The 11,399-nt window shown below is 46.5% G+C and overlaps 1 protein-coding gene across 2 annotated transcripts; it reads right to left on the reverse strand.

Moving 5' to 3' along the window:
• Window positions 1-1,444: 1,444 nt before the first annotated feature.
• On the reverse strand, window positions 1,445-10,150 carry DEGS1 (delta 4-desaturase, sphingolipid 1). Of its 2 annotated transcripts, none has more exons than XM_005279927.4 (3): window positions 9,986-10,150; window positions 6,012-6,754; window positions 1,445-2,085 (listed from the first exon to the last, which is right to left on the reverse strand). In XM_005279927.4, exons 1-3 carry the CDS (start codon window positions 10,065-10,067, stop codon window positions 1,939-1,941), a joined length of 972 nt encoding a protein of 323 aa, XP_005279984.1. In that variant the 5' UTR covers window positions 10,068-10,150; the 3' UTR covers window positions 1,445-1,938. The 2 variants fall into 2 exon arrangements, with proteins under 2 accessions (XP_005279984.1, XP_042712968.1); XM_042857034.2 differs by lacking the exon at window positions 9,986-10,150 and adding an exon at window positions 8,131-9,629.
• Window positions 10,151-11,399: the final 1,249 nt, after the last annotated feature.

An 11,399-nucleotide genomic window follows, 5' to 3' on the forward strand; every position in this document is an offset into this window, starting at 1 on the left:
GTCTTTGGTATCTGCATTTTTGGAGATAGGGAAGCAAAAAGGATCAAGGCAGGATAAGATGTAGAAATGTACAGAGCCTACTACTTAAAAGTATGGCTGGAGAACAGGAAGATACTAACCTACAACATATGGGAAAGGTTTGTTTATGTTAATGCAATTTGGTTTTTGTTAATTCTTCATTTTAACTACACCATTTAATGTGCACAAATAACTAAACTGGTTACAATAGCTGTATTTCCCTGTTCAGGAGACACCTAGCCAGCTGTATACCTCAGGTGATATCTTTCCTAGTTATCTGCAGTAATTATATTCATTTTCAAGGTGGAAAAGGGAGTGGTCAGAAGATCTGCCAATTATAAGGCCAGCCCTAAGGGTAGGATCCATGAAGGGACGCAGGCATTGCAATGCTAAGCATCACAGCACCTAATGTCAGATGCCTAAACAATCACAGGTACACTAATTGCCAAAGTGGAGTTAGGCCCCCTAGGCTGCCTACAATGGATGGGGAAGAGATAGGCATCTTAGAATTCAATCCACAAAAACCAGTACACTAGGCAGGGAGCACCTAAGCTAACCCAGGGGAGATGCTAATGACATAAGTGTCCCTCTCTGAGATGGGTAGGGCTAAGTCCAGGCTGCCTCATTTTAGCAATCCACAAATGGTGACCAGCTGTCTAGAGGTAGCTTAGGAACCTAAATGTTTTTTTTATAGTAATGGGGGGGTGAAGAGAAAGAAAGGCAGCACCATCATTACCACCAATGCAGTAGGTAGTCTCTCAGCACCTACTGGATTGGGGCCTGCACACACCCTAGGTAGACAAAACCTCTTTTTCCCTGCTTTGTGAATCACTTTAAGGCTTAAGACAGTAGTGCACATGCCCACAGGCAGAAACCTAAACTCATTCAGGGTATAAGTTCCTAACTGCTTAGGTGCAAACAGCATTCATAGTAGAGCCTAAACTAGGATTGAGGTGCCTAGTGTGTTTTCACAAATTGCCTCTTCATTATATAGCCAACATGTACAGCTGACTGACATTAATAAAGCCTCATTGAGTGAGTTTTGTTTTTAAAAAACAAGCCCAGTCAGCCATACCAGGCTAGTGGAGGTTTTTGCACTAGGGTCTAAACACACTTGTCTTCAGATTATTCTGCCACTATTTTCCTAAATACTAACCATATACCCAGGAAATTAGTCAGATAATCACTACTTTAGTCCCCAGTATCAGTTAAGAGTGGTTTGTAAAAAGCAGCAGCCTCACGAAGTAGTTTTCAGTACTAGTGGTAGTGAGATAGTCACAGTTGATAAGAACCTGGATCTGCCACTGCTTTGGTTCAGCAGTGAATTAGCCCTCAAGGCAGATTCACTCACTATTAACTGCTGTTTAGAAGTTTATTTTCTCCCCTACTGCTCACCCCCCCCCCCCAAGAAGTTCAGAGACAGAAATCAGTTGAAAACACATTTAATGAAACAAGACTTAATTCTAAGCTAACATGATTAACTTAACTATCAAGTATGAACTTTAATACTATAATTGACTAAGTTATGAGCATGGAATGGGCAGCACAGGACGAGCCAGAAGTGTAAATAGTATCTTTTATAGGTTTAAACAGACAAGCCAGAAACAGGTGTCTGAGTACAAGATTTGTTAGCAGCTGTGAAATTATAAAACAAACATAAGTACTATTATACACATACATTGAGCATACTAAATCATGTCTTTTGTATATTAGTTATACCAATGACTGTTAGCTAAACATTCTAGTGGTAGTCTAATTGGTCTGAAGAGGTCTGTTTTAGGATACACCAATGCATTCTTGTAGATGTCTGAAGTTTAATAATTCAGGATACAAATAAACTTCTTTTCCAGTAGCTGATACAAGACATTCTTGCTAAATATCCTAGATCTTGCTTTGTAGAGTCTTTTGGTTGGCAGAAGTTTAATCCTGTTTCACATCACCCTTTAATTTCCTTTTCATGCGTGAGTAAGGGCTGATTGTGTCATCCATCACAAAGTCATAAAGCACTTTTATCCAGGAGTTATATTGTGGAAGATTATCATAGTATTCAGCTGCTATTTTCTTCACCTAAGAGGAAAAAAATTAAGATTTATTCACATTTGCTTAAGCTCAAAACTTCTCCTCCTCCAGTGTTTCTAAAAGCAGAAGAGAACAAAGTCTTTAAACAACTGGGAGTGCGAAGAAATTTACTTTTAGTGGCATTAGCTGAAGATTATAAATTTAGACAATATAGGTTGTCAGTTTCAAATTTAAAAGTAAATGGGTTGTTTAACATTAAACCTGTATTTTAAAAAAAAAGATTTTATTTACCCAATGTGGAGCTATCAGAGTTTTTAAACACCCACTGTAGGGAGAATGCAAAGCTGTTTTAATGCCCAAGGCCAGCTGCTTGCAGGGAAGGCCTTTTAGGTACTCCTAAACTAACAGAGGTGTGATCTACATGGGATATTCAGGTAGTCATGGTTCTTTGCTTTGTCCAGACAGTATGTTACCCCCCCCCCCCCAAAAAAAAAGTGCTGCTGGTCTGCTTTTGTTTATCTGATTGAGGCTACACTACAGAGCTTACAGTGGCACAGCTGCACCATTGTAGCACTGCTAGTGCATAACATAAGAAAGGCCGTACCGGGTCAGACTAAAGGTCCATCTAGCCCAGTATCCTGTCTACTGACAGTGGCCAATGCCAGGTGCCCCAGAGGGAGTGGACCAACAGGCAATGATCAAGTGATCTCTCTCCTGCCATCCATCTCCACCCTCTGACAAACAGAGGCTAGGGACACCATTCCTTACCCATCCTGGCTAACAGCCATTAATGGACTTAACCACCATGAATTTATCCAGTTCTCTTTTAAACGCTGTTATAGTCCTAGCCTTCACAACCTCCTCAGGCAAGGAGTTCCACAAGTTGACTGTGCGCTGCATGAAGAAGAACTTCCTTGTATTTGTTTTAAACCTGCTGCCTATTAATTTCATTTGGTGACCCCTAGTTCTTGTATTATGGGAATAAGTAAATAACTTTTCCTTATCCACTTTCTCCACATCACTCATGATTTTATATACCTCTATCATATCCCCCCTTAGTCTCCTTTTCCAAGCTGAAGAGTCCTAGCCTCTTTAATCTCTCCTCATATGGGACCTGTTCCAAACCCTTAATCATTTTAGTTGCCCTTTTCTGAACCTTTTCTAGTGCCAGTATATCTTTTTTGAGATGAGGAGACCACATCTGTATGCAGTATTCGTGATGAGGGCGTACCATTGATTTATATAAGGGCAATAATATATTCTCAGTCTTATTCTCTATCCCCTTTTTAATGATTCCTAACATCCTGTTTGCTTTTTTGACCGCCTCTGCACACTGCGTGGACATTTTCAGAGAACTATCCACGATGACTCCAAGATTTTTCCTGACTTGTTGTAGCTAAATTAGCCCCCATTATATTGTATGTATAGTTGGGGTTATTTTTTCCAATGTGCAGACACTAAGCAGATGGGAGAGAGGTCTCCCATCAACTTAATCACTCCAGCCCCCAAGACTAGCAGTAGCTATGTTGGCAGGAGAACTTCTCCTGCCAACACAGCGCTGTCCACACCAGTGTTAGGTTGGTGTAACTTAAGTCACTCAAGAAGGTGGTAGTGTGTACATAGCCTCAGACTGAACTAGAACCCAGTGGTGACACTTGGTACATAAAAACACAAGTTCACCCAACAGTGGTCCAATGAGTTTATACTCAGAATAAAAACAGGGTCTAGAAGCAAGGGGACCAAAGTATTGAAGACAGTTGACCGGGTCCTGAGTCAGGAACAATCAAGCAGTTGGGACAGAGCTGAAATGGGAATGTGGGTAGGGAAGAGAGGCGAGAAAAAGCTTGAAAGTTTGGGTCTGCTATTGAGACAACTGGTCTGGCATGAGCTAATCTTGAAATAGCACATTTGAAGCCTCTGATTATAATCACTCAGGGCAGATATATTGGTGCAGTAACAGCTGATGAACTGCTCTGAAACTCAAGACTAATAGTCAGGGCAACCTGTGGTACTTATTGACCAGGTACCTTTTCCACGTACCTATCAATACAGTACAACAAGCAGCCTAGGTACTTCAGATGCATCTGAGACTATCAATGCTTTCTGGACACTGAATTCAGAATAGCAGCCGTGTTAGTCTGTATCCTCAAAAAGAACAGGAGTACTTGTGGCACCTTAGAGACTAACAAATTTATTAGAGCATAAGCTTTCGTGGGCTACAACCCACTTCTTCGGCATCCGAAGAAGTGGGTTGTAGCCCACGAAAGCTTATGCTCTAGTAAATTTGTTAGTCTCTAAGGTGCCACAAGTACTCCTGTTTTTTGAATTCAGAATGTTGAAATATGGATCGTCTAACTGGTCTTCTCACAGATAGATTGACCCAGGGTAGAAATCCATTAAAATGCCATCATTAATGATTCCAGAGGAAGAGGAGGCATAAATATTCCCAGTTCAAAACCTGCAGAAAGGCCAGTCGTTCCCCCCCGCCTCAGAGTGTGGTTTGCATTAAGTATTCCAAAGGGGATTTGTTAATATGCTATGCAATGTTACTATTTGCCTTTTGAACTGCAACTACCTTATAGGAATGTAAAATACTAAAGAAATTATGTAATGTGATTGAAGACAGACTTGCGTATAATGGCTACTTGAAGGATTTATCAGATTCTATTGTAGGACATAGGAATTAAGTCTTAAAATTGCTAAACAGTTGCATCTCCACAAATGAAGATAGTAGTGTTGACAAAAAAACAATGGTAACAACTACTGTCTCCATTGCAGCTTCATTGGAGGAAGCTGTATCAGTTAGGAACTAGTCTGAAAATTCTCAGTTGATGTGGCCAGTGTACTGCACTGCACTTGAGGCAGTATGTGTGCAGTTAAATTAGCATGCAGATATAGAAAAAACTCTGTGGTAGGATGATCCATCAAGAATTTCAAAACTCCCAAATGTTAATCTGAGGTAAACAAGTTTAGTTTTTGCTTGTTAACAGGAAGCTGTTAACCAGTTTGCTAAAAATAGTCAAGAGAAGCATCCCTATGTAAACAGAAGGGATCAGACTAGCTATGCAAGCTTTTACTTAAGAGAAATGCTCAAATTAAAATGCAGTTTTTTAAAAGAATGTAGTTTCACTGTCCTTGTTTCCTCCCATTTTTGTTTTATAATGAGTTATGTTTCTCTTCTACTGCTGTGTGGGAAACAGGAACCAAAATGTGAGAAACTGGATTATTACACAAAAAACAAAATATGCAAGGTGCTGTCAAGTACTACCCAGTAGGCAAATAGAAGAAAAACAGATTGTAAGGCTGGATGGGGGAAGGACAATTAGAAGTAACACTTAAAGATTGCTTTAATAGACAATTATTTCAATGTAGTTTTAAGTCTATAGTGGATACTTAAGGTACTGCTGCTTTAAGTATCCTACTTCAACCAAAAAGGAACTAAACCAGGGGTAGGCAAACTACTGCCCAGATCTGGCCTGCCAGCTGTTTTAATCCAGCCCTTGAGCTCCAGCTGGGGAGCAGGGTTGGGGGCCGCTCTGTGCAGCTCCCGGAAGCAGCAGCACAGCCCCCTCTGGCTCCTATGCCTAATGGGAGCTGCAGGGGCAGTGCCTGCAGACAGGGCAAGGCACAGCTGAGCTGCCTGGCCACACCTCCATCTAGGAGGTGAAGAGAAATGTGCCCCCAACCCCCTGCCCTGATCTCCCCCCTCCTGCTCTCTGAACCCCTTGGTCCCAGCCTGGAGCCCCTTCTGCATCCCAAGCCCCTCCTTGCCAGCCCCACCCCAGAGCCAGCACCCACAGCCAAACCCCCCCCCCCTCAATCCCAATTCCATGAGCATTCATGGCCCACCATACAATTTCTATACCCAGATGTAGCCCTTGGGCCAATAAGTTTGCCCACCCCTGAACTCAAACAAGCACTGATGTAAGTTTCAGTTTACCATTAGCTTTATATATTCTTGAAAGTGTACTTACCAATGGAAGGCTCTTGCCAGGAATATTGGGAAAGTCATGGTGTTCATTGTGGTAGCCAACATTAAAAGTGAGCAAATTAAGTGGCCCATAATAGGAGTAGGTCTCATGTCCCTTTAAGAACATGTAATGTTCAGCTATGAAGTGTCCTGAAATTGGGTGCAACCCCAGTCCAAGTATTGATCCTGCAATCATGTAGAAGGCTGATTTAATTCCCAAGTAGTAGTATATTACAACATCAAAAGAGAGCTGAGCCAACAAGTTGATGATTTCCAATCGAGAAATTGGTTTGGGATTGATGCAGAGAGGTCGAATAGCATAGAAAAAAGGCTGAAGAACAATCCATATGAACTTCCTAAAACGAGTACAGAAAAACCAGCCTTCAAAGTCAGTAGGAATGTCCACATCAATTCCATCACCTCCTAGATAGCGATGATGATCCATGTGGTATCTCTTGAAAGATATAGAGTATGGGAGGCCAAGAGGGAGATTGGCAAATATTCCAAACCACCGATTCCACATAGCTCTGCAATTGCCAAAGGCACCATTGTGAGAGATCTCATGAATAGCCAGAGTCATCGAGTGACTGATGCAGCTGCCAAAAACGTAAGCCCAGAACATAACCCATTTCCAGTCCAAGTCTTTAACTAGATAAAATGCAATCAACTGTGCAAGAACCATCAGTACAACCACCCATATCAAGTTGTAGTCTGGCTTCATTAAAGCTTTTATTTCTGGATGTTTAGCTGTTATGGGGAGAAGAAAAATAGTTAAATGCAAAGAGAAAAATGTCACAAGTACGCTTTAGTAGAGCCAAATTTTTTTCAACCACACAAACTTACTAGTACATCCTCCTTCCCCCCCCCAAATTGATTCTATTAATTAAGGAATGAGTCCACTCAACTTAAGTCTTCCTACATTTCTGGCAATTCAGTTACGTTAGTAGTTTGCATGTATATGTTGGGAATTGTTTGACTGCTGTAGGCATATGTGCATGCCTGAAATATTGAGCAAGATCAAAGAGTGCTGCTGTAGTTTAGTGGTATTTGGTGTTTTATTCTAGAAACCCAAAGTCTCTTAATACTTAGCATGCACTTTCACAGTTCATTACAGATTTAAATTAATCATACATCTGAGGGACAAATATTATGCCCTTTTAGGATGAGAAAATTAAAGAAGATAAGCAACTTCATACTCATCTTGGGCAGACATGTAAAGATTCCTATTTATGAATTGTCATTTCTACTTCAGTAATTAAGCTTCTGAAAGCACTTATTTGCACGAATATCCCTTTAAGACAGTGTACAAGCAACATGTTACACAACCCACCCAAGATTTATAGTCCCTGCTAGAATTGCATACATCAACATTGCTGCCAGATATTAAACATTATATTTCAGGCTCTACACCAGCTTTTATCATAGACACAGCCAGGGAAGATGGCTTGGGAAGCTGTAGCAAAACAAGGCAGACAATCCAAATTGCAGAAGGCCAACATGGCCTAAGTCAGAGGTGGGCAAACTGCAGCCCGCAGGCCAGATCGTCCTGCCCAGCCCCCGAGCTCCTGGCTGGGGAGCCTAACCCCCAGCCCCTCCCCTGCAGCCTCAGTTCACTATGCCACCAGTGCTCTGGTCCACCGCTCCTGCCGGCAGGCTACAAGCTCCTGCTGCTCTGAGCAGCATGGTAAGGGGGTGGGGAGCAGTGGGAGGGTTGGATAAGGGGCAGAGGGTCCTGGGGGGCAGTCAGGGGATAGGAGGGTTGGATAGGGGGTGGGGTCCCAGGGACTATTAGGGGCAGGGGTGTGGATAGGGGTCAGGGCAGTTGGGGGGTGGATAGGAGGTGGGGTCCCAAGCGGAGGGTCAGTCAGGGGACAAGGAGCAGGGGGGGTTGGATGGGTCAGAGGTTCTGAGGGGGGGCAGTCAGGGGGAAGGAAGTGTGAGGGGGCAGAGGCCAGGCTGTCTGGGGAGGCACAGCCTTCCCTACCCCACCCTCCATATGATTTTGCGATCCCAATGTGGCCCTCAGACAAAAAAGTTTGCCCACCCCTGGCCTAAGTAGTTATGGATAAGGAGAAAATGTGGTCCAACCTTGATGCAACTTCCTGAGACTTAGTATTACTTACCAGAACAGACAGCATCAGCTAATAAAATTGCCCTCCCTCCACATCCCGCTCTTGGGATGATTTGGTTGTGCAGAGGTGTAAGCTACATTTAATTTAGGCAAATCTGAACCACGGTCATTATAAAGCTAGTTGCAAATTAGTCAAAGTACTGACTATTTTGCACACTTCAGGGGTTTAATGCTCATCTTTTAAACCCTAAAGTAACCTCTGCATTTGGTATAGTAGTGTCTCCCAGTCTCAAGAAAATGAAATGAAAATGAAACCAATCCCCACCCATCACACCATCTGTTAAAGGCAGACCCACTGTAATTTATGTGCAGTGTTTCTTTTTAGCAATTTGCCTTCTATGTAGATAGCCAAAAAAATTAATCAGGGTTTTGGCAGGCTTTTTATTTATATTTTACACATACATACATACACACAAACAGTAACAAGTAATGTTTTTGTAATATTCTCTAGTGCACTTTAATGTAGCACTACTTCAAACACCACTACATTCACACACCAGCGGGAATCTTTAGTGCACACCAGCGGGGTCTACATGGACCAAACTAATGCACAACACACTAGTGCACTTTAGAAGTCACACCCCAGTTGTCTGCATTACTGCTCTGTGTAGACAAGCACTCAGATACAAGTGCTCATTGCCAGTGTTAACTGAAAAAACACCCCAATTTAAAAGGGAAGTGTTCACCCAGTAACAACTGATCAGAAGCCCTATTTAAGTCTGCTCTTTGGAAACACTAGTATAGTCACCACTTCCCTCCCCACTACCCTACAAGCACTGTCAGTTTCATATATAACTGATCACACCCATCACTACACTACACAGCCCAACAGTACACATCATGAAAATGCCTCCTTCACGCTTTCTATCTCAAACAGCTCTTCTGCCAGCAAGATCAAAATACAGAAATCACTTTTTAGGGCTTTTCTCCTCCTCCCCTTCACGTGTGCATAATGTGTGTACAATTTCCCAGGCAATCGGTTTTAACAAGAAATATTCCGGAGACGTTTCTGGAAGCCATCCTCCCTCCCTCCAGCGCGTTAGCTAGAAAGAGGCTTTCAACCGCAGTGAGTTTACTTCAGGGAGGCATGACAGTTTGACGAGGGTCTGACTCACACGACAATCCCCTCCCCCGAATCAGCTGAGCGGAAAACATCTCAAAATGACTCCGAGGAGCCTCCCCGTGCCCCGCAGAGCCGCTGGCCAGGAGGGCGGATCGGCAGGGTTGACTCCGGCCTCTGGACAGTCCAGAAACGCCTCATTCCGGGGCTCTGCTCGCGGGCAGCCGAGCGAGGCGTCTCCCCCCCCCCCCCCCCCTCACCCCAGCAGGGCGGGCGGTGGGAAGTCCTGGCGGTAATCGCGCTGCCCCCGGACGGAGGGAGGAGCGGTGTCTAGCGGGTCACGGATGGGGTGGGCCCTTCGAGGCGCCTGAAGAGCTCGGCCTCCGAGCCGGTCTCAAGGGGCCGACCCGTTTGTCACCCGCCTGCCCCCCTTCCGCGGCAGCCATTTTACCAAGCTCGCCACCCCCGGCGAGCCCCGAAACGGGCCCCCTGGGCGCTGGGGACACCCACGAGACCTCCACAAACGCCGCCTCCCCTGGACGGGGCCGCTGCGTCCCGCAGGCAGCGCCTTCCCGCGCGCGGAGCGACAAGCGCAGGCTGCCAGCGGACACGGCGAGCCTGGGGGCGGCCGGTTCCCTGTGGGGAGGTGTCAGGCCCTGTCCCCGCCGGCGGAACGGGTGGAGCCCAGGGCACCACCGGTCCTGACAGCGAGCCGGCTGCGGAGACACATGCGCCGCCAGCAGGACGCCCCGGCGCTGAGGGGAAGCTGCCCGGGCCCCTCGCTCACCTAGGATCGCCTTGCGGCGATCGGCGTGGGGCTGGTCCGTGTAAACCCACTCAAAGTCCTCCCGAGCCACCGCGTTCCCCATCGCTGCAGCGCCGCGCCCTTCCCGACGCCCCTCAGCCGACTCCACTCGCACACAGACAGGACGCGGCTGCGACGCTCCCCGTTTATATAGAGAGGAGGTGTCTCGCCGGCTACGCCCTCGCTGCTGCTGATTGGCCGGGGGTTGATGACATCACTGACACCCCGCGCTAATCCCGTTTCTACCGATTCCCCCCCCCCCCTTTGTTGTCTACGAATATTTACAAAGATTTTAAATGATTAAATAACGGTGTTTGCAGACAATATTCGGGGCCCCAAGGGGCGGGGCAAGAAGTGACGTAGGCGTCGGCGGGAGGCTCGTGAGGGAGGACCGTTAGGTCTTTGGCTGGGGCGCGAGCGTTTCGCGCGGTAGCCGCCCCGGGGGAGGCGGGTCCGTCAGCCTCCCCGGGCAGAGGGGAGCCCTGAGCAGCGGAGTGAGGCGCGAGAATTCACCGCTTCCCCATCGCCCCTCCCCCAGACCCCGCTCCCTCGTGCCGCCCCCCCCGCTGCCCTATTCACCGCCCGTCGTCGCCCCGTGTCCCCACCTCACCCCCCATCTGGGACGGGGAACAATGGGGGGCACATAGAGCCGTGGGCGGGGGCTGCAGAGAGTCCCTGTAATAGAGGGTGGCCATGGGGCAGGGGAGGTTGGAGGGATACACGGAGCCCCGCAGTGTGTGCAATGCGCTTGGCCTGCAACAGCAAAGCACCCTCCTATCTTGGGCGGTCAGGGACTGATTTTCCAGCCTCGGAAATGGCGCTGATAACACGCTTTGGGGAGCGGGGGGATCGATATGTGCACACTCGATGCTGTGCAGGCATGACGTGTTGCTGAGATACTCATATATACCTGTATGCACGGCCCGGTTAGCTTGAGGTATATGATGCCAATGTTGCCTCTAACCAAACTCTCCCGCAGGGAAAGCGCGAGCTCCAGGTAAGTGGGGCTTTGGCTTCACAGACCCAAAGGGGATGTTTTTACAGCCAGATAAGGAGCGCATGATAGTTATCGCACTGTAAAATCCTAAGTGGCGACAGAGGCCCTTGTACTTTACCCCCGAGGAACCTAGGCGAGGTCAGCACTAGATCCCAGCCAGGGGTTGACCTCGCCTAGTTCACCTGGCAGTAAAGCGAGAGTGCCCTGTCTCCTCTGTGTTTTTACAATGAGCTAGGTTAGCGCGCATTAGTGACCACAAGATAAAAACACGTTTCTGTCACTCACAGTTGAGGAAGCTGGCCTGTCAAGGGACATGGGCTGAAGCTCAAGTAGGACTGATGCTGGAGCTAGAGATGCAGTCTGGACTCCACTGCAAATACAAACACTCTGGGCTGCTGA

This window comes from Chrysemys picta, chromosome 3 (genome assembly GCF_011386835.1).
Source record: "Chrysemys picta bellii isolate R12L10 chromosome 3, ASM1138683v2, whole genome shotgun sequence".
In the NCBI taxonomy this organism is placed as follows: Eukaryota; Metazoa; Chordata; order Testudines; family Emydidae; genus Chrysemys; species Chrysemys picta.

Excerpts from the sequence above, each read along its gene's own strand:
- DEGS1 (XM_005279927.4), bottom strand. The coding sequence starts at position 10,067 with ATGGGGAACGCGGTGGCTCGGGAGGACTTTGAGTGGGTTTACACGGAC. Across the intron at positions 6,755-9,985 it reads TCGCCGCAAGGCGATCCTAG|CTAAACATCCAGAAATAAAA; the intron begins GTGAGCGAGGGG and ends TCCCCATAACAG. Across the intron at positions 2,086-6,011 it reads CTGGCAAGAGCCTTCCATTG|GTGAAGAAAATAGCAGCTGA; the intron begins GTAAGTACACTT and ends TTTTCCTCTTAG.